The sequence below is a fragment of the Orbicella franksi genome, chromosome 11 (assembly GCF_964199315.1).
Source record: "Orbicella franksi chromosome 11, jaOrbFran1.1, whole genome shotgun sequence".
In the NCBI taxonomy this organism is placed as follows: domain Eukaryota; kingdom Metazoa; phylum Cnidaria; class Anthozoa; order Scleractinia; family Merulinidae; genus Orbicella; species Orbicella franksi.
This window is the reverse complement of record NC_138155.1, coordinates 20,619,946-20,642,833: the sequence shown is the minus strand read 5'-3', so window position 1 is coordinate 20,642,833 and position 22,888 is coordinate 20,619,946. Positions and strand designations below refer to the sequence as shown.

The 22,888-nt window shown below is 38.1% G+C and overlaps 2 protein-coding genes and 1 long non-coding RNA gene across 3 annotated transcripts; 1 reads left to right on the top strand and 2 right to left on the bottom strand.

Moving 5' to 3' along the window:
- Positions 1-694: 694 nt before the first annotated feature.
- Positions 695-3,372, bottom strand: LOC145460236 (uncharacterized). Its single transcript, XR_014039817.1, has 3 exons — positions 3,147-3,372; positions 2,442-2,499; positions 695-2,049 (listed from the first exon to the last, which is right to left on the bottom strand). It is a non-coding gene; the product is annotated as an uncharacterized LOC145460236 (long non-coding RNA).
- A 4,665-nt stretch (positions 3,373-8,037) lies between these two features.
- LOC145502746 (polyadenylate-binding protein 4-like) lies at positions 8,038-10,713 on the bottom strand. Its single transcript, XM_081482105.1, has one exon. The coding sequence runs from the start codon at positions 10,648-10,650 to the stop codon at positions 9,340-9,342; it is 1,311 nt and encodes a 436-aa protein (XP_081338231.1). The 5' UTR covers positions 10,651-10,713; the 3' UTR covers positions 8,038-9,339.
- Positions 10,714-11,865: 1,152 nt separating this feature from the next.
- Positions 11,866-22,849, top strand: LOC145502968 (uncharacterized). The gene is made up of 9 exons (XM_081482386.1): positions 11,866-12,024; positions 13,742-14,037; positions 14,560-14,591; positions 15,248-17,010; positions 18,148-18,219; positions 18,574-18,767; positions 19,542-19,619; positions 20,266-20,342; positions 21,204-22,849. Exons 1-9 carry the CDS (start codon positions 11,971-11,973, stop codon positions 21,407-21,409), a joined length of 2,772 nt encoding a protein of 923 aa, XP_081338512.1. The 5' UTR covers positions 11,866-11,970; the 3' UTR covers positions 21,410-22,849.
- Positions 22,850-22,888: the final 39 nt, after the last annotated feature.

Below are 22,888 nucleotides of genomic sequence, written 5' to 3'. Positions count from 1 at the left end.
AAAGACTCCAATTAAATTTTTTTCCTTAGTTTGTGTTCAAGATGGTATGTGTTTAAATTTTTTGGCGGAAAAAATTCAAGGGGGGAACCCCTTAAAATTTTTGTCAAACAAGTTGTCAGGGGAAACGCTGTGCAAATATTTTTAAATTTTCCCGCCAAAAGTCTTAGTATATATAGGGCAAACTTTTTGATGACGCCTTTGTAATTAACTTAATTGAATTTTACTTAATTAATTAAGATTTGTATTAGAACAATTAAAGAAAATAAAAGACTTGAAAGGAAGCACTTGTTGTTTATTCTTTATTAAGATATGTGCTTTTAGTTTAATGAAGATTACAAAAGAACTTCACCCTTCATTACACTATTGCACTTATTGACAACAAATAAAAATATAAATTAAGCTTAAGGATGAAATATAATTTAAATATCATCCTTGAAAATTAAAAAATAATTGGCGCATGCGTACGTTGGGCGCCGTATTTTTAAGTTTTTTGGCGGGAAAATTAGTTTTTTTAAACGGAGTACACGAAGAATAAGACAATTTTTTTTTTAAAAAAGTTGGCGCATGCGTATTTTAAGCGCCCGTATTTTTTCTAAGTTTTTTGGCGGGAAAATTAAAATTTTCAACATGGGTAACCTTGATGAACATATAGAGACAAGCATTCGCTGAATTCCAAATAAAGCTTTTACACGACACTTGTCCACGGAAATTTAATAACAACTTTAAAAATTTTGCAGTTCTAGTGAAAAAAGGAAAACTCTTGAAAACAACAATACAAAACGCTATGTTTGGAGCAACGTTAAGATAAACTTCAACAATATTGTCAAAAAAAAAAACAACGCAATGTATAGCCGCAATAAACAAGTTGGCAAAATAAACTTGATTTGTCAAAACTTTGTACTGAAATTAAAGCGTTATTCCGAAGAATTTGCACCATTACGGCTGCAGTTTCTTTACGAAGAAACAACCTCAGCAATTTTGCAAGGTCTTCTAAAAAACGCTTCAAAATCACGACAATATTAAGATAAATCAATCTATTTTACCAACTTGTTTATTACAGCTATACAATGCGTGATTACCCTGTCAAGAAAAAAATTCTACTACCCAAATGCCTTAAACGTTCGCGAGGTTTAAAATTCAGAAACTAAACTTTGTAAACAGGTCGCTCGAAACTCCGCACGGCATCAAAATGTTTACAATGTGACGAGCCACGCACGAAATATTTCTCGTTTCTCTAAAGATCAATTTTTAGTGCTTAATTTTTAAGACCTTAACATTTCCTCCGCGAAAATAGAAGGCAGTCGGGCAGTCAAAAGTATTACAAGCTTTCCTTCCTTCTTATAAATGACTCCAAGAGTTCGAAACTAATTATTGGTTCCGCAATATTTTGGCAAATTCATTTCCGTTCTGAAATATTTCATTGGAAAACTGGCAATAACAAATCTGGCTCTCGTTAAAACCTCGATAAAAACTCGATAATATCCCGCGAGCGAAGTTCTACGTTTCAAGAATACAAACCCGCGGAGTCATTTTAAGAAACACGGCAAGCCTATTGAAATTACGTGAACATTTTGAAACCAAAAATCCTAGTGAAAAGCAGTATTCGAGGCTCGTTTGTCAAAAAACAAGACAATTAGAATTCAGCAACGAATTTTTAATTAGAGCCTCGCACAAAATGGCCTAGTTAAACTTTTTGATGAAACAATAAACTTAATGAAACTGAAACGATGAAATTTGTTTTCAGTAGTTCGAAAATTCTACCTTTCAATTTGCATGGCTCTAGACCATCGTCTTCTCTTCAAATATTTCTTCGTTGTTGCTGTTTAATTCAAGAGAAAAAAATCGTCACCTAGCCGAGCCTAATATTCTTGAATAAATTTCCAGATATTAACATCTTTTCGGCTGGAATAAAATCTAACAATCTATCTTACTTTGCTCCATCGTCTAGTATTCTCTTTAGTGTTTTCTCGTCATTATGTTTCCTCCATATATTCAGTTTGTTTCTAACACCATAGAGCATTGCTTCCATTCTTCTCATTGTCACAAATCCTGAAAAAACAAACAGATTTGATTTACTGAACTTGCTCAAGAAAATGTCGCCGGAGCTTCAGCTTTCAGTTAAGCGTACGTATTCATATAGATAAAGGTAAATATACATTAAAGCACATTAAATTTTCATAACTTAAATGTTCAGTTTTTCCTAAAGCTGCCGCTTCATTTCTATTTATATATGTTAAACTTGATCAAGATCTGATTTCTCCTTACGAGATCGTTAAATGTCAAGTAAAAAGGTGGTGGGAATAAAGCAGTTCACCAACAAGGGAAACTGTCTCGATGTAATGACTCAAATTCCCACAACTAGCATAGAAAGAAATGTGTGACTACCAGGCGGGAGAGTTTAAATTTTGAGCTTTGAAGTGAAAATTAAAGAGTCAAGTTACCTGAAGTCATTATGTCATGGTACCATGTAGCGTTCCATTGCAATCGATGCATCGTCATCTGAAGAAGGATCAAAAAGACTACTTAAGCGACCCATTTACAGCCATTTCCCGTATTTTGTTAGCATGTAGGTTTATAACCCGTCTTGTCACCTAAGCAACCCAAATTGGGTTTATGCTCTCTAATACATTATGACGAACAAAATTTCTGAGCTTTTCTGAGAAACCTTTTGCGTGAAGCAAACCGCAAAATATTAAATTGACAACCCAAACAAAAATCATTGGAGTAAGCCAATCTCGAACTGCTGAGGGAAACGATGAAATATAGTTAAACATTAAAATGTGTAGAAGACTTTGTGACAAAATAGAAACAACGGCTTTTACGTAATAACATACAAGTCATAACTTCTGAAGAATTGGGCAGAATTTAGATAGTAAATTAAATATGATCAGCTCTTCTATGGGATTTTTCTGCAATAACTAATATTTTCAGTAACCCCTGTTCAGCAAACTGATGGTCAGAAGTTCTTAATGTAACCCAAATATATTGACTCAGTGAACGAGGAATATAATTTGCATGTACAACTGACAATATTGGCCGTCGTTGACATTTTTCAGTAACATATCTTGTTTAGCGCCGACTAACTAGGGCAAGAAAATTAAATCAATTTTACAACCTACAACATTACGCTCGAGCACAATTTTTACCTTGAGAAGGATTCAAAATCCATTTGCTGCGCAACATCTTGGTTTCTTTAAGCACGTGCTCTCAGAGTTTGCCTGAAGCAAAGTTCCTGTGACAGGTTTTTGTGTTTCGTCACAGCTCCAAGCGTAAAGGTCATCTTCAACTGAAGCTTGGTACTCCTTCGAAGCAATAAGCAAAGCCAAAGGTGGATTTCTGCAAGTTTAAGTTTCAACATGGACATTTCACCTACGAACGAAATGAACGCGAGAAGAAAATTCATCATACGCATAATTTGCAATTATAATTTCGTAAAGTTTGCAAACACGCGCCAAGTAGAATGCACTTACCTGATTGGCTCGTCTTCTTATGTTTCTTATTGTAAGTGAGCGCGGGAATTATTCAAATTTTCCTCTTAGAAATGATATTTGGTTTTAAAGTGTAATTTTTTTTCTCAAAAGATCACAAAATTAACTAAAATTTATCTTTGGCTAATATTAATCCTCTTTAAAGCACACGAAAAGGGTGGTTGCAAGCTTTCAAAGATTTTTTGGGGGTGGGGATGGTACGGCTGGAGAAAGAGGAGGCTTCTAGAGAGAGAGAGGCGCTTACTTTGATTCCAAAATCAGCCTGCGAATCTGAAAATAAACAGAACATCATGTCTGATAGGAATTTGAAAATTTAATATGGGAAGGGATGAGGCTAAAACACCACCACCTCTAACCCCCCCCCCCCCCCTCCCACCTTCCCCAAAAATTAAAATTAATTTCTTTACTACGCGATTCAAACGTTACAGGCAATGATAATTAAATGAAACAAGATATTTGTCACGTCACTTGACTTCATTACATAACGTGTGACAAAACCTTTTACATCTCATTGGCTAGTTGGCGGTATGTGGACTGGCTTCTGTATTGCGGGACAGTCAGATCACATCGGGTCGAGTCAGGTCACATCGAGTCCAGTCGGTTTGGTTCGGTACGGGTCGGGTTGGACCCATGCCGGTCCGAACATGATCAGCCTGGCTTAAATAATTATATTGATATTTTGCTTACTAAATGAGATATCAATACCTTATAAGCCACCATCTTTAGAATTTGTTTTCTAAAAAGTTGAAAAGGGGTTTCTCCAACGTCCCTTCATAATTTATATTTTTCCGTCCAGATAGAAATTGTCTGACTTTTCCGTGGTCTAGAGCAAAAAAAAAAGAATACAATGACTTTTCATAACCCAGGGTTCGTTGATGTATTTGAACTGACAATCCAAGCGTTTTTTACTTTTTTTTCTCTTTTCTTTTGTAGGATCAATGCAACGAGTGTAATCACTTGCCTGGACTAAGGGCACACCCGACTTCATTGAAAAACCTCAACCCTGAAGCTGGGACAGCCAAGAACCCAGGCGCCTAGCTCCTTCCACGCGATTTGATCGATGACGTCAACAAATGGCACCGACAAACAACTCGTTCCCAGCCGCTGAGGTGTGCTTCGCGCTCGACCAGAATGGAACGGCTAGGGAATTTACTGAAGATGGGATAAAGTTTGACTCCTTGGCTTTTTCCCAAAATTCACTTCCATACTTTTCCTAGATCTAGAATAATTGACAAATTGTCTCATCTTTATATACTTGTTATGAATCCTACTTGTACATGACGAACTTTTTGAATGATATCAAATACTCTTAGAATGAGACTGAGATTGGGTAAGAAAATATGAAACGGGAAAAGATGGAAGGGAAGCAGCAATGTACAGTTACGTTGTGGAGAAAAGCTTTGAATGTAAAGGAAAGAATTGGCATAGCACAAGAAAAAAGTTCTAATTCCGTAGAGCTAGCAGCAGTCAGAGGGTAAGGAGTGAAAATTCCTGGAAGGTACCACAGGAATGGATGGACGTGGTGGGGTGTCTCAAATACTAAGACCTAAGAACCCCCACGCACCCACCCACCCCCCCTCCTCTTCCAAATCTCAAGAACTAAGACCTAAGACCTAAGATCGAAGACCTTAGACTTAAGACCTCCTCCGAATCTCAGAAACTAAGATGTAAGATCGAAGACCTTAGACTTAAGACCTCCTCCGAATCTCAGAAACTAAGACCTAAGATCGAAGACCTTGAAGTGAAGTGAAGTGAAAGACTTTATTTAATGAGGGTGACCCGTGACAGTAACTCAAGTTACTGATAAACTTGGGGCCCTCAGCTTAAAATAATTAGAATGCTAAAAATATATTATTTACAATAAAATGCTAAAATACGATATTATTTACAATAAAATACTTAATTAAGTTACTATTAAAAATGGTTACAAATAATAAACTGGACGTACAATTTCAAACACACTACGAATAATGAGTCAAAAAATTCCATTAGTTTTCTGAGAGTTAAGAATGGTATTACATAATTTAGCCTTAAACGATTTAACGGACTTCTCTGTTTTTAAAGACCGGGGTAAACTGTTCCAATCTTTAATAGTTCCGACGGCGAAAGTGCGTCCTCCCTCAGAGGCGTTTCTGTGAGAGGGGCATAATAAATTTAAATTACAATTTCTAGTACTTCTCGAATGGACGTCAGAGTTTTTCCTTAAAGATGTGTTCATGTATTCAGGTAAAGTTCTGTTTATCCTTTTGTAGGCCAGTGCACGTCGATTTATATCAGCTTCTTTGTAAAAGGGGATCCAGTTTAGCTTATTAAATAAAGTGACAGTTCGACTAGTACGTTGTGCTGCAAGAATAATACGCGCAGCCCGTTTTTGCATACGGAGAACTCTCTCGAGTGCCTCTTTGTTACACGATGTCCATACTGTGCTTGCATAGACTTAAGACCTCCTCCGAATCTCAGAAACTAAGACCTAAGATCGAAGACCTTAGACTTAAGACCTCCTCCGAATCTCAGAAACTAAGATGTAAGATCGAAGACCTTAGACTTAAGACCTCCTCCGAATCTCAGAAACTAAGACCTAAGATCGAAGACCTTAGACTTAAGACCTCCTCCGAATCTCAGAAACTAAGATGTAAGACCTAAGATCGAAGACCTTAGGCTTTACATCTTAGTTTTTGAGACTCCTGGGCATGGTGGACTTAAGTTGCTAAATTCCTGATTGAAAAGCCTGAGTTTGGACACTGGCCGGGTTGTTGCGGCATTTCGTTCACACAGTGGACCACTAGATTTGCACTTGTTGGGTATAAATGGCTAGGACTTGAAGAAGTGGTTGGAGGTGGGGGGTGGGTAAGCTGTGACACACTCACATTCTTTCGAAAAGGAATACCTAGCAGCACTATTAGTCTTTTGTATCACAACTGGCGAAAAGGACGCGCCTGGCTAGCCTTCTGACAACCCCTGATTTGTAGGATATGAGCCAAACCTTGTTCAATGGCTGCCTACCCCAACGAAATAGTCATATCTCTTCACATGCCTTTCTCCATCTCCCTCAATTACTTGATTTACTGCACAAATGAAAATTCATAAATGAGCAACAACCAAGCACAGGGATAGTCACATCAACTCAAAGGATGAATGACAGGTAAACCTGTTGAGTGATGGTCATTTTAAATTTGTATACACAGTTATCTGGCGTGAGGTCTTGAACCGGGAAATGTTTCAAAACTGCTCGGAACAATTCCTGGTGCGTGATCAGATGCCCGAGAATATCCAAATACTGTCGGCCATCTCAGACATGTTAATTTTTTCTGCCCCAGACCTTGTATCAGAGGACTGCATGTTTAAAATTTAAAATGGCTGTCATGAGCTAAAAAGATGTATTGTCTCATCTATTTATCCTCCAGCTGTCTCTCTTTTGATTGAAAATCCGTAGGGAAAGAATAATGCAAAGAATGCAACCCGGAAAGAAGAATGCAGTTCACTCTCAAAGTCATGCACGCATGCTCACTTGTTTTGTGTTCTTCCCCACGGATTTTCGAGGAAAAGAGAGACTGCTCGCAGTGTAATTTGATGTAAGAGCTCCTTTGGCCAAGCAGAGACATTACATAACTTGTTTGAAAAAATGGATCCTCTGTATGATATAGAGTTTTTCATATAATAAGTTTCAAAACGTTGTACGCTAACACGATGTTGATGACGGAGATCATACTTAGACTCTTTCCTTTGGATTAAATGTTCCTTTTCTGTCTGAAAGAATGGGAGGGTCTTTAAATATTTCTCCAAGCACAGGCTGATTCTTTATTACGTGCCACTTTGTCATCATATTCTTAAGATTAGGCACAGAAGGGCGATATTATGTAACAAAAGGTAAAATTCTTTTGCGCATCTTAATTATTTTGTAGTGCTGACAGTCTATTACTAAATTTAACTTCTGAAAGAATCGTCTCCGAAAGATTATCTGGATGACCCCTCGCTCGCAATCTTCGTTTTAATTGTCCAATGTTTTCTTCAAAAGTTCTCTTCGAAGAGTTAGTTCTAAGCACCTTTAAGGAAGCCTTTTCTGACACCTGGATGGTGACAGGAGGAAAATTCTGTGAATCGGAAATATTCTGTCGGTTTAAAATGTGTGCGCACATCAAGAATAGATTCCCTTTTGAATCTTTCGCCCTTATAGAGACATGTATCCAGTAAGGTTATTTTTGTCTGAAATCACAGCCGTAAATTTTATGATCGGATGGTGATTGTAAGCTAGTTCTATATGTTCTACCCAGCAGGCTCTATGCTGGAACCCTCAGGGCAAGAGGACGAGGGGTTGCCCAGGGAACTCCCGGAGAAGGGGTGTGGAGTCTGTAATGAGGAAGAGGGGGCACACCTAGAACATGATAGGAAGGCTTGCTCAGGACAGAAGCCGGTGGAGAACTGAACTGGTCAATGGCCTATACTCCAGCTGGAGCTAAGGGGCAAATCATCATCATCACCCTCATCATCATCATCATCATCATCATCATCATCATCATCATCATCATCATCATCGTCATTGTCGTCATCATCATCATCATCACTATGTATATTTAACAAATAGATTCCATTGTTGTCACGCACCTGTTCATTAATAGCTCACATATGACATCAAACTGTGGTAAGAACAAAGAGTAACACATGAGCCATTAGGTGAGTGGGCCACTGATGTTCTTACCACATTTTTATGTCTCCTGAAATCTAAGTTAATAAACAGACTGACAGTAACATAGAATCTACTTGTTTTATATGGTAAAAAACAACAAAATTGTAAATGACGTCATCTATATGTCCATCTCCCAATAGATTATAAGTAAGAATCAATCAAACTACAAGAAAAATTGGACATAAAATTTATTAGATGCTGCAAGCTATTCATTCAAAAGTGCTAGAATTCATTGTTATTCAGTACAACTCTGGTTTCCTTTTTTTTATGACACATTAATGTATGGCTGTGTCTCACAAGGACTGGGAACTACCAAATTAACAAATTTGATTGGCTAAAATTGGTATAGATTTTCCCATCTAGACCGACATCTAGACCAGTAATGTTTTGCGGTGAAAAAGTTGCAAACTAAAATGCAAAAATATTGACTCTTTCCTCTAAAAATACTTATTTATCGAAGTACCAAAAGGCCTGATGAGAAAAAAAGTAAAGAGGACAAGAAAACTTTGGTAGAATTAAGTTCAGCTCATCGCCATTCACAAGAAAAATGTCAGTTACCTACAAAACAGTTATCACAGTTACATTATACAAATTAAATTGTTTTTGTTTGCCATATAATAAACAATTAACCGAGCTTAATCAGTTTGTATGGGAGAATCTTGACTTCAGTTGTGTGTAGAGACCTCACTGTGTGCGTTCGGTCTGTACTCACGACCTCAGTCAGGATTCTCCTGTACAGACCTCCTGCTCGGTTAATAAGAGCTAAATGATAAATTAGCATCAGCTTAAGTTCATTTCATATTAAATAAGTTACCAACAACAGAAGTCTCTTGGTGTTATTTCCTGACTGTCAGCAACATAAAATGTAGGTAAATTCAAATAAATTGACTTATCATGACTTAGATCTAGAATTGGTGTGAAAAAGGCTTGAAGCAACATAAATAAAAACCTTGGTCAATAATTAATCCTGGCATAGTCTAAATAATAATAAAATAAAAATAATTTGATGATAGAACTTTGTACCATCAGGATCTAGTGTGTTACCATTCATTCCAAATTAAATTCATGAGCAGTACTGTCATGTGGTATTTGTTTGCAATTTTAAATTTAACACTGTAAAGCATGAAAGATTGAAAGCTATTAACAATATAATAATCCTGTCCAGATTTATTTCTTCCAAGCAAGTCGACGGAAATACAATGGAAATCCATGAAAAGATGCCTTGGGCTCCCTCAAAACCTTTTCAAGATCTGCTTGGTTGGAAAATCGGACGATACAGATCATTTTCTTAGTAAAGAAGACTCCATTTAACACTATCCCGAAGGTTTCTTCAAAGTATTTGTTTACTTCTTTAGGCCCTGTGACAAGAGGGAGCCCTTCTACTGAAAGCCTCAGCTCTCTTGCCTCCTCTGGAGGAAGAACATGCATGCTTCTATACCTTGAAACTTGGACCTCAGAGCCATTTATAACATGATCCTTAGTTTTTACAATTTTGCCAACTATGGCTTCATCTAAGAATCGAACAAAAGCTGTATTGGAATCTTTTTGCAAGTAAGATCTCTTACCACCTTGCACAATAAAGTCAACAGACTGAACATCGCCATATTGTTGGAAGTAATCTCTTAAATCCTCGACAGTTAAATTGTCTGGTACTGAACTAATAGTAAGGCAGTTTGTTCTTCCAGTATACTTCATTGTCACTGGGGAAATCTTTTCTAGGGCCACCACTCGAGAATCAATGTTCTGCTCAGCAATCCGCTGGTTTGGTTCTTCCAGGGCGTTTGTGGCACCAGACAAGGTTGAAAATAAGACATAATAACTGTTGAGTTCATTATCACCTTCCTTAGCCAAAATCACTCTGTCTACTCTTCCAAATTGAGAGAAATGTCTTGCAATTGTTTCCCTGTCGATGTCTTTCATAATGTTAGTCACAAGCACTGTCAGGTCTCTCTTGTGATTAGCAACGTTCTTCTGCTTGTTCAATGCAGCTTCTATCTTCACGTTTCGGTTATCGATGAAGTGAGATTCAGCCAGAACTCTTTCAACGCTTTTGACATCACGGAAAGTTACAAATGCAAACCCTCGAGACAAATTGGTAAACTTAGTACGAAAGAATTCCAACGCCTCAATTTCCCCATATTGCGAAAAATATTTGCATAACTTATCTTCGGTGGTGTAGTTTCTTCCCCTCAAAAGATTTCCAATGAAGATTTTTCTGTTCTCTGAAGTCTCGCTGCTGTCTTTGCGTTTTAGATCTTCTTCCTCTTTGGGTGTTACGTCATAATTTGGACTTGACGCAGACGATTCCTCGCTGAATTTGGACAAAGCAAGACCTCTCTTCTGAAAATGTTGCATTGGCGAAGAAGCTAAATGTTGAACGAACGAAAGCCTCCAGGTAGACCTATGACATTGTGAAATTATCAACGTTGATCGCCACAATCGAGACATGTTCAACAGCATGTGTGTTATCAGCGCCATTTTGATTATCTCTTGCGACTGCAGTTGCTGACCAACAAGATCGCGGCTTCGGGAGAAAGCATTTTCGTACCCAGTACTCTACGTCGTTCTTGACAACACAGTTGTGATACGGTGGGAAATGTTACAGAAAGTTGCCTGGATTCATTTTCAACAATATTTATTCGTTATGCATTATTTAATTTGTTTTTACATGCTATTGTTATACTTAATATGTTTTTTTTTTTTTTTTTTTTTTTTTTAATTTGAAAACTAGACTAAAGCCGGTTTGCTAAAACACTCCCATGGAAAGGCAAAGTATTGTGGTTTGCAAACAACTTGATACGGCGTTGTATGCATCTAGAAAAAAAAAAAGGTTTTATTCTCAAAGCCAACTTTGAGCAGCAAAAAAATACCGATTATGTTTTCAATAATTAATATTCAAATGTCAAATGGCACTTTTAAATTGCCATTCTTTTCAGTCTGAAAATAACATTTGAAACATCGAAACACCGGAGTACAATACAATTTGTAAACGAACATATGATTATTATTATTTTTTTGTTTTTATTATCATTTTTATTTGCTTTTCTTTTTCAGAATGAAGCTAAAGGTTTCATGGTTTTAGCCTTCGTGTAAGTCTTTGTAGACTTGCCACAAGTCGACCTTTGCTTAATCCTTCGCTTATTTTCAGTGGAAAGGACTTTTAGAAAGCCTAATGTGTTTGTGACAACGTTATCAAATAACACTTTACTGTGTGAATTGCCAATAAAATTTATTCCACCGTTTTAGCCAAGTTATAGTCATGCAAAATCTTTTTATGTTGTTTTTATTTTTTTTTATTTTTGTTCGTTCCGAACATTTTTATTAGTTCATCAAACGCGTATTTTATTTCAAATCGAATTAAATGTGTACAATGGACCATAAAAAACCAGAAGTGATCAAATCAAGCATTACTTATCACTATCAAATTGCGAATTGCTCAAATTTCTCCTCCTTTGTTTCGTCTAAATTCGATTAAATCATTCGCACTTAATTTATTCAGAATCGCTGTCGACGAGATTATCAGATTGTGTCTTTTAACACAAAGGCCATGGAAAAATAATTTCCTAATCTATACATAAGCGGCGGTGCTTTTAAGAACTCGTAACTCATTCATTATAATATCTACCAATTGCAAAGAGTATTTCATATTTCTAACTTGTGACAGTCGTGAATAATTTATGTTAATGTATTCGTAGTTCGGCCGGATCACCTGCTGTCCATGCACGCTTACGAAGGGAGCTTTGAGAAATCAGAGTCGCTTTTGATGAAACGCGTTACGAAAAAACTTCGACAACTAAGATGCTGGCTGTTTCATTTCTGGGCAAGAAATTTAGCTGCGATGCACAGTTTGAGGTATGTAATAAGGTTTACGCTCGCGATATGCTGCCCATCTACCCTCAAATTTGAATATTACCTCGAGTATACACAAATGTCATGACAAAGATTATATATTTTCAATTTACAGTTATATCTTCGAGTGATTTACCCATAAGCAGGACCTGTACAACATCAACTTGCCAAAAGCTTAGGTTGCCGTTTAAAACAACGCTTTAACATCCATATTTCAAATTGATGAAAACTTGTGGTTTCTCCCGACTGTTTCAAAATCTCATTTTATACTTAAGTACATGCTAGCGAAATTGAATTGTCACAAAGTATGTTTTGCTCCCGTAGGGAAGATTGTTGTGGCAGTTAACGCGACTCGGGTGGATATTTTGAAGAAGCATATTAGAGAGAAAGATATTTTTCCTTGCTAAATTATTACATTTATTCTATTGGTTTTATTTCTCCAGCTAAAAGTGCTAAGTGAAAACTCCGGATATTTCGTCGAGCGTTGCAATTTTCTTTTTTCAAATTAATTGATGGAGCGATAACAGCTTTTGTGCCATGAATACTTAATAAGCGTTTGTTTTTTATTAAAATTTCATTTCGACGGTCCAGAGTCAGGAAAAAACACAAATTTTGAAATCTGGGATAGGCCTTCTTCAAGCGCAGTGACTTTAGTAAACAGGAAGAAAACAAACATGGAAACACTGCTGTTTTAATTAACATGCCAAGATTGCCGTCGCCTGGGCGTACAGCTGGCCAAGAGCTGGTAATTTTTAGCTCGCGCTGATTTTTATCTCCCCTCCATATCACAATTTCACATTTACCAATTATCCGATAGATGAAGCCGACAGCAATATCGTGTAGCTATTAGCATTGTAGCAGTGATTAACAGGTTTGGTTATCAAGCTGCTTTCGAAAAAAAAAGGCTCAAAGAAAACTGAAAAACTCTCTTTCTGTAGATCAGTCCAAAAAAATTTATTTACGACTGATATAAAAAGACCAGATCGAATGCATGTCGGTACCGTATTGTAAATACTCATGAAATGACTGACAAATGAAAAAAAACAAAAAAAAAAACATGAACATGGGGGAACTTAAAGAAAAAAGTATGGAAATTGGGAGGTTTAAATCTCCTTCCTTGCATACGGCTGGCGCCTGAGATTTGAATTGGCCAATCAAGATTAAGCAGGCGAGAAAACACTGTATTGTCCTGACATCAATGTATGTTTACGGGAAAAGCATTAAAGTCAGGCAACTTTTCTCACTGGAGACGGCATTAGTGAATATACACGAAAAGGGATTTATGATTCAAAAAAGCATACCAGATCCTAGCTAAAAAATGAAGAATATGAAAATGTATGTCTCCAAGCTTTTAATTAGGCGCCAAAACTGAGTCGCCTGCGTTCGGTAACTCGCTCGTCGCTCTTCGAGTGCCGCCAGGTAGTTTTGTTACTTTGAACAAAATATATTTTTCCTTGTCAAATTAAACTCCATGTTCTCGAGTTAAACATTAAAAGAGGCCAGAGAAACTTTAGAATTGCCTTTCTTTCGTTAGCTGCAAAGAGAAACACTATTATCGTGTCGTTTTGACAGCTGAGTTTCAACTGTCTCTTGTACTGCGGGCGCAGTCACCATATGCGAGGTTTTTATCCACCTATCCAAATTTTGCCTCGCACATATTCCCCACCTTAGATTTTGGGATATCCTTTAAACGAACGCTTTACATTTGAATCTTGCCTAGGTTGCCAATGAAAACGAAGGCGACGGACTGAAACTAAATTTAAAAATTCGTGAAACATGCAAAGAGTTTCTGAAACCACCAGGACCCGTTCTCGCCACACTTCATGTGACCATCAGCAATGGACGACGGAATGACTTCACGAAGTGTAAAGAACTGTTGACGTTTTTAAAGGAGCAAGTTCTGCCAAGGACTGTGAAGCTGATAAACTTGAAGACGATTAAAAAAGTCAAAGATGAAGAAAAAAGAGACAGAGTCAACTTATTAAGCTGTATGAGGCCTGGGAAGTCAAAAAAGAGGTATGTTCCAGAGGAGAACCTTGATACACATTGTAACAAACCCTTATATGAGAAGGCCCTTTGATAACGGTATTCTGCACCAAAGTAATCAATCGTTTAATGCACGCAAAAGAGCTTTGCTATAACGAACATATTTTGCCATTATCATGGTACTTTCTTTTATGGGGAATCTCCTAAAATTGTAAAAATATAATGAAATAAAATTGCTTGAGTGAATGAGCTTCTACATGGGCGCGATACATGCATTATATATCTATACATTAGATCGGCTACCCGAGCTTGTAAGATGGGGATGTCTTGCCCGCTCGGGATTTCCCGCTGTATCCCGCAAGGATATGGCGTCCTCCATACCATACAAGAAACCTTTATTGAACAAGCTCGTTCGATGATGGTGACTATGTATTAGCCTCGACCTTTCTGGCGTGTTAAAGGACCAAGAACAAATCCTGGTCAATACCCAACCATACTGATCTCACGTTTGGTCAATAACCCATATATCTTTCTGCTTGTTCTTTTCTTCAGAAAAGACGATGCCAAGAAGAACTGTTCACGAGGTATCAGTTAGAAACTAAATAAAAATATAGCAAGTGTTCTTCACACTTACGCACATATGACATCAAATATGTTTGTTGGCCAGATTTAACCTCGTTATCTCTGCAGCTTCAAAAGGCCACTCCAGAGCTCATTGGCTTCTTTAGCAAAATTAGTTCAAGTCCTTGCTAATTTCCGTACACCAACCGTCATAATTTTCTACAAGAAGAGGCTCTTTTCCCATATTGCCCCTGTCCCTTTTAAAGCAAGAAATTTACCATTCTCCATTATTTTTTCTAGCATCCATTAATAAGATTATTATTTATTTATTTATCTATTCATTTATTTTTTTTTCGGAGTGCCCACAATTAGTTATTTGAGCTAAACACTCCGACACTTAAATAAAGTTCATTCATTAATCCATCCATCCATCCGGCCGGCCGTCCGTCTGTCCGTCCGTTCGTTCGTTCGTTCATTCATCCATCCATTCATTTATCCAATTCCATCGCTAAACGTACCTGTGTATATCGGCGCCATCTTGAATACCGTCTTGAATATCCAGGGACCAGAAAGCGAGGCTTGGGGGAGAGAAAAAAATTCACCTAAGAGCCTACTCCTAGTATCTCGTTTAACTATGTTACTGTTATCGTACTACTTTCTTAATTTATTTTTTTCACAGGTTACTCCTCTGATACTGAAGGTTTAACACAAAAGTCTCTTAGCCTGCAAGGCATTTCTGATACCGATGATAGACACCAGACCTCAAACGCCGGTATCCTGGCCACGCCCATGCTTGTCCGTACAAAGCTATGGCGCAGAACAAACCTTAAAACAAAGGAGGGCGCCGTGAAAGACACGCAGAAAAATTCCGGTAACGTAAATGTTGACGATGAAAACAAAGCGTCCCATCACTCAATGACAACTTTTGACAATGTCGGGACAACTCTAAATGAAGACCAACGAAAAGCTAAGGAGGAGAAAGTATGGTACAAAAAAGAGACACGTCCGCAATACGTGCAAAATAAACAGTCAAACAGCTCTATTAAAACTACTGGAAATTCTTTAACTGACAAGGAGAACACTTTAACTACAAAACAAGGAGGCTTCAACTTCGGACAACAAGATGATTTATTATTGCAAGAAGTTGCTCAAAACAGCAGCAGCAGTGTTTTGGAATTGTCCGGAGTTCAGAAACACAAGATAGATATCTTCGCAGCTGAGCACGTTGGTAAGATTTGCGAAACAGCCCTTTCAAAGATAGTGATGGAGAAATCTCAGGAGGTGGCAAAGGACTTTGTGACGAACGTTATTAGTCTAGCCAAGCACAGAATTAATCTACAATCTCAAGATGAAGACGTTAGTTCTCAAAGCAGAGATAATATGGAAAAGAATGATGGATACCAAGAGAGTCCAAGCTTTAGCAAGGTGTGGAAGTACTCACAACTTTTCGCGGCCGACCATGCACATGAGATCCCTGAATCATTGAGACTCGAAAATTCGCGCCTAAATGGTAGCAAATTTGACACATGTTCAAAACTCCGAAGTAAAGGGGACGCACAGGTTAAAAACAACAACCGATGTGATGAGATGGGCAATGAAGTTGTAGAATCACCAACGTCGAGTAATTGCAGCCTGACAGCAAACTCCTCCAATTCGTCAAGTCAGTCACTGGAGCTTCATAAACCAAATACGAATAGCGATTCTTTGCCAACGTATGTGCTTGATAATGAATTAGATACCCACTCTGAACTTAAAAAAGCGACAAACAATTCTCAACCTTTGCAAGGAGTGAGCTCTGAATTTGAACACTCACATGATGAGCAGGTCTTAGCCAACGATCAGCTTGACACAAAAGCGAAGTTTGACGAGAGTGCATATTCACTAGAAGGGGGTGGTGTGACCTCTGTAAGTTGTCACACTTGTGCTAAAGAAGTTTCCGTCGAAGGAAATGAGGATAGTAGAAAGACAGAATCGGAGAAAAGCATTGATATCGGCATTGTTACTTCTGTAAACGATTTGGACGAAACAAATTACGAGAAAGACTCAGAAAGTGAGAACAACACTTGTTCCCTAACTGATGAAAGCGGTTTTTGTAACGAATTGAACTCAGAAGAAAACGAAAGGGCCAAAAAAGAAGATGAACATGCTTCTCCAAGCATTTTTGTGGGAGACTTTTCCAGTAACGCAGCAACGAAAGAAACAAATAACTTACCAGCAAAGAAGCACGACAATGGTGGCAGAAACGAGTTCATCTATCGTCGAAAACCTCTTTACAAAAGAACTGTGTCAGAATCTCAAGCTTCGGAGAGAAGGCAATGGTGCGCTACGGAGCCTGGAGGCGAAGATTTGCAGGCAACTTTTCATGGTTTCCATTCCTCTTGTCGGCCGGATAGTACCGCGTCAAAGTTTGTTCGATCAACGTCGTGCCCTGTAGTATCAGAGGTAAGCAGAAATCTTTGCTCGAGTTTGGTTAACGCTTGGAATCACTCAATGAACCTGAGATAATCAGTTTTAGGCCTTAAGTTATTATAGTTAATTATTGTTCTATACAATTGCAAATCATAAATTTAACAAATTGACGTCAGTTTTTTATACGTCTGTCCTCTTATTGATGATAAATTGCGTCATAACATTGTCAAAGTGGCTGTGGAACCACGAGCCACAGGCGAGTCGTTCCGCAGTAAACTTTGACAATGTTATGACGTAATTTATCATCAATAAGAGGACAGACGCATAAAAAACTGATGTCAATTTGCTTTTCACAATAACAAGACCCCAGAATGGTCAAATGCCGGGAATAAATCAGGGGAAAAGACGCCGTAAACTTGCCGTAAACAAAGATACCGTACGTGAATTTTAATCAAAATGATGCGAGCATTGTCAATAGCTTTTCTCGCTTTGTGATTGGCAACTTAAAAAAGTCCATAAAATCTCATTGGTTAAAGAGTTGACAGTTTGACAAATGAAACTTGAACTTGAAAGCTTGCATAAATTAACATTTTATCCGTGTGTACTCTTACTGATGATAAAAATGAGCCAATCAGCGCGCGAGAAATTAGACAGTTATTGTAAAAATGATATTTCATAAGGTATGTTCACACACTTTCATCAAGTTAAATGGCAGCTAAAACCATCCATATTCATTTGCAAGAAGGCCAGTTAAAGGGTACATCAAAATTAATAGATCTATTAAAACGAGGCTCTTTACGGATCAAGAGTACCACTGATTAAGAGTTAATCATTATAATTGATAAACAAATCGAAGGAAAATATCGTTCCGCTCTCCTGTAACAAATACAAAATACCAAGTCCATTCTAGTTTTTTAACGAGACAAATGCGTTACATACTAACTAACAACAGTCGATGAATACCGGCTGAGCTGTGGAATAACACAAAAAAGAAGATACAGCAGCACTGTCGTGTGGTTCTAATAGAAACTAAGATGGCGCCGCCCGCCTCGTAACATTAATAGAAAACGCGTGAATGCATATTTTGACAAATCGTTAACAAAAAATAAGACAGCTTCAGACCCTCTTTTCGTCTCGACAGTAAGATTATTTCATGTTGTTCATTTTTAGGATGATATACTGATTGAGAGCATGCTCAGTCATCATCAAGATGTGCACGATTCACTCGCCAAGAGAACCTGGGTGAGTGTTAATCCAATCTACTTGAGGCGTCTTGGTTAGTGCACTCGACTCCAGATCGAACAAGTATGAAGCGGCTAGGGGTGTTCTACCTCCCCCCCCCCCCCCCCTTTTTGATGGGATGCTAGTCCATTGCGGGTTACCCCGCAAGCTACAAATTTGCCGGTACTTATTTGGTACTCATTTTATCCACCTAGGTGGAGAGAGGCACTGTGAGAGTAAAGTGTATTGCCCAAGAACACAACACAATGTCGCCGGCCAGGGCTTGAACCCAACCACTATTCAGTATTTTATTAACAAAGTGTCCAAGTCCGGTTTCAAAAGAGCACATAACATTTTCTTTCTCTTCTTGATTAGATCATACTTCACGTACATGAACTGTGGAATGGTGGGAAACCGACGGACGCCATTAAAACCTGCATCGAGCTGACAGGAATGGCGGATGTCGAGAAGGATCTGGGCACTACTTGTAGGTTCAACTCTCCGTACGCCCTGATGTCACGTGATTATGCACTATTTCTGAACATTCTTCAGCAGTTGCCAAGCAGCTGGTAAGATAAAAGAGAGGTGTACTTGCCTTCCTTCTAAAGTAAGGTCTTCGAAGGTACACTAAGAGTTCCCTCTCCCTCAGGGTCCCACGACCACAGGTGAATGATAAGCTGAGTATCCTGAAAGGTGACCTGGGAAAGAAGATCGGATTCTAACAGTCTTAACTCGTGCTTACGGCCTTGATTCATTTTCTCGCGTGATTGATAAAACAAGAGAACCTTTTCTTTTGGTTGTGGCGTAAAGTGAAGTGTCTACAAGCAAGGTTACTTCAAGTTTTTTAGTGACAGTTTCGTTAGGGATCTATCGATAGAAAATTGACAAAAAACAACAAAAAAAAAAACCAAAGTACTTGAAACCGTTTTCAAAGTCTGATTCTTTATCAGCATCCTGCTGATTGACTAAAAATTTATTTGAAGTGTATTTATACATGTAGCAGTGCGGACTTGTAAATGTTATTTGTCAAATCCGCCGAGCATTTAAAAGATGTGACGAAACTAGTTTATTTGAGAGAAAAGTAAATATATATCACACTCAGCAGCTATTTATATATCGTCTTTCATACTTCCATTTCGTTTAAATCCCCTAAAGAAATTAAAAAGAGCAACTGCCTGTGACATTTGAAGGTGGTAATGAGAGTTTGCATGTGAATCACCGGTTACAAAGCTATCGCTGAGTGGAGCTGTCCTGCAAGTATCTTGTAAAATAAAAACACTGACCTCACAGTAGGAAAGCACATTTCAATTTCAAACCTTTTTTTTTCTGTCTCATTTTGACAGCTCGATGTGGACACTAGATCTTTGTGTACTTCTCCTTCCAAAGCTTAAAGGATTTATTTCTAATCAACATCACACGAGGTATGGAACGACTCTGTCCAGAAAATATAGTTTTCATTTTTTCTTTTTGCGATCGTTCTAAGATCCTTTTTAAAATGTTTCGGAATCAGATTTAGAATAATAAAAAAATGATTTTATTGTCATTAGTTCTCATACCCAGCTGACCATCTTTACCTTAAGCTTGTGCTATAACGAGAAAGCCTCATATCATATGACTTAGTGTTTCTAGGCAAGCACCCTCGCCCACTCCCATTCTATAAATTTATTTTATAATTAAAACTATTTCCTTAGTTCTTCGGTCTCGTAAATATATCAATAAATGAAGGAAATAAAGGAAGCCTGATCGGAAGAGGCCTTCTAAAATCCACCTGGAGGAGGACTGTAGAGGCAGCACTTCAGGCCCTAAACCTTAACTTAGAGTGAGCGGCACGGCTTGCCAAGGACCGACAGAGATGGAGGAGTCTCGTTGATGCCCCATGCGCCAGTTAGCGACTAAAGGATAGCGGATGAATCGAAATTTTACCTTGCAAATAGTCTTGCACGAGCAAAATAAAAACGTTTATAAGAAAAAGCAAAAGAGAACGAAAAAGAATCGCGGACGTGAACAAGGGTCAACTATTATATGTCAGAGTTGACTTGTTCCTTACTTCTCTCTTTTCTCTTTCAGTCATGTTGATATGGCCTGCAGCATCATTCACGTTGTATTGAAGAAAGTTGCTGTTGTCGCTCGTCGCACATCAAAGGGTAAGAAGAAACAAATTAAATACAGTGTTTCTTTCTTCTTTTTCAAGTTTACACGGCTGAAAAAGGAATAACTTGCAGTTTAATTCTGTTTATCCTGTAATTCACTAAGAGTGAAGAACATATACCTGGGGCGGATCCAGGTTTTTTGTTAGGAGGGGTGCACCATTAGGAATGGCGTAACTGACTGTTGAGGTAAACAACTTTCCAAAGCGAATACGAAGAAGAAGGCTTTATCACGGGGACGGGGGTGCGCAACCCCTGCACTCTCCCCTTAGATCCGCCCCCGATATGCTATAAGTAAATCGGACAAAAGTGTTTTCAACAACAACAACAACAACAAAAATAACTTTATTTGTACTCAGCATAGAAATTAGAGTTAGGGCAACAAAAATCAGTTAAAATAAAAGAGTACATGGCTGCCCGAAAAAACCCTAATGGGCTAATAAGACTGAGCAGCCATCCTTAGTGATTTAAAGTAATTATTAAATTATTCAAAAATTTCCTACCATTTTGTTTTATTCATTGCTAGTTTGGACTCAGACATAGACATATACAGTTTGTTTTACTTGGTCACACACATGATAACGGTGCTTTAGAAGAAACAAAACGCAAACCGCGGTGATAAACATGGAACCAAAACGCATGTTAAACAAAGTTAATTTCCTTGACGTTTCGTATGTACAACATACATCTTCAGAAGTGACCGTTAACTAGATTACAATCGAAATTTAAACGCGAAGAAAAAGAAAAAGACTGGTATCTAATAATATGTAACGGTGCGTCCCATAGACTTGATAAGCAGAGTCTACAGGACGCACCAGCTAGTTTACAGGTGCTCCATTATTTTTTTCATATCTCTAGGATCAAAGAACAAAGAGAAGGAACAGAAGGTCAAATTCTGCACCAATGAGCTGAAAGAAATCAAAGACATGGCGTGTGACGTCATACAAGTGGTAAAATCCTGCAAGAAAAGCAACACAGAAGATTCCGGATCTATGAAATTAGTGCTGAAGGAACTTCAGTTAGCGTTAGGAACATTTTTGAGCAATACAACTCCTACCAATTGATGCCATTACTTAGACATCTATTTTGGTCAACACGACATTTCTTTTGTTGATATTCGTTCTGAATTTCTATGAACTTTAGCCTACATTTCAGGCTTTGGCTCTTAGTTTAGCTATCAGCTGAAAGACCTATCAGGAAATTTACTCATCGTTTGCTAAGAAACGTTTTTAATAGGCTTTATGTGTCCCTTCTTTGTTGAAAGAAGCTGGGAACGAGGTAATCCGCTGAGAGAATTAAGTGCAGACTCGAGTGTTGATTCCCGTTTTTGCGCCTGCACTCACCTAGCTCTGCGTTTCTCCACAAACTCATCTCGAGCCACTGGAGAGAAAACTGTTTTAATGGTTCTTAGATCTTTAAGTTAATATTAAAAACAAGAGATAAATTTAAACGCAATATGGGACCTGACTAGAATAATGGTGATTGTAAATAGGCATTGGTAAGTCATTGAATGATATGTTTATCTGAGTTCTTGACGGTCCCGTAATTGGTATGGCATGAAAAAAGAAATGACTAACTGAACTTTTTTTCGGGCTAAAAGAAAGAGCTGAAATAACGAGATCCAAAATGTCGGTGATCTGGCCTAGCGTATTAGTAATAGTAATTGGACCGAGAGGAGTACAATTCAGGGAGTAATCGCGCGAGCAATTTCAGAATCGGACGAGCACGAATCGCGAGGCCGATTTGAAGTACGAGCACGATTACTCCCTGAATTGTTCGACACGAGGTCCAGTTACTAATTAATCATATCTATAACAAATTTCGGTTAAAAATGTCTTTTGAGAACTTCTTTTGAGCGAAAACGTCTGTAACTCTTCTCATAAGTTATGAAAACTGTAGGAAACAGTGCGAAGCAAGCCATTAAAGCAAGCATGATTGACGTGCGAATCACGTGGGTATCCAATTACAGGTATCCAATTACAAAAAAGTTCAAATTGGATACCTGTAATTGGACACCCACGTGATCGCGCGCCGATTACGTGACAAATAGGCGCTCGGAGAACCAATCACGATCGAGAATTTTGTTATAGATACGATTAATAGTGGTAATGGGACTGAGTGGAGTCCAATTCGGTCTGTAATCATACTCGTGATTAACAAAATCAGACGACCGCGAAGCGGGAGTCCGATTTCTTAATCACGAGTATGATTACAGATTGAATTGGACGACACGAAGCCCTGTTACCAATTAATCAAAACTATGACAAAATTCGAGAGACGAACAAACCATCGATTGAGCGCTGAGGGATTAAACATCGTTATGAATGCTGAAAAACACAGCAGTTTACTCAACAAAGTGCACTGCAACAGCGCGAGCAAAATGACGCGTAGTCCAATTACAAGCAGGACGTGTACACTGTCCAATTAATGCTCAAATCGGGCTGCCGATAGCCAATCACGCTCGAGAATTTTGTTATAGTTTTGATAAACATGGTAATCGTATCTATAACAAAATTGTCGATCGTAATTAGTTCTTTGCGCGC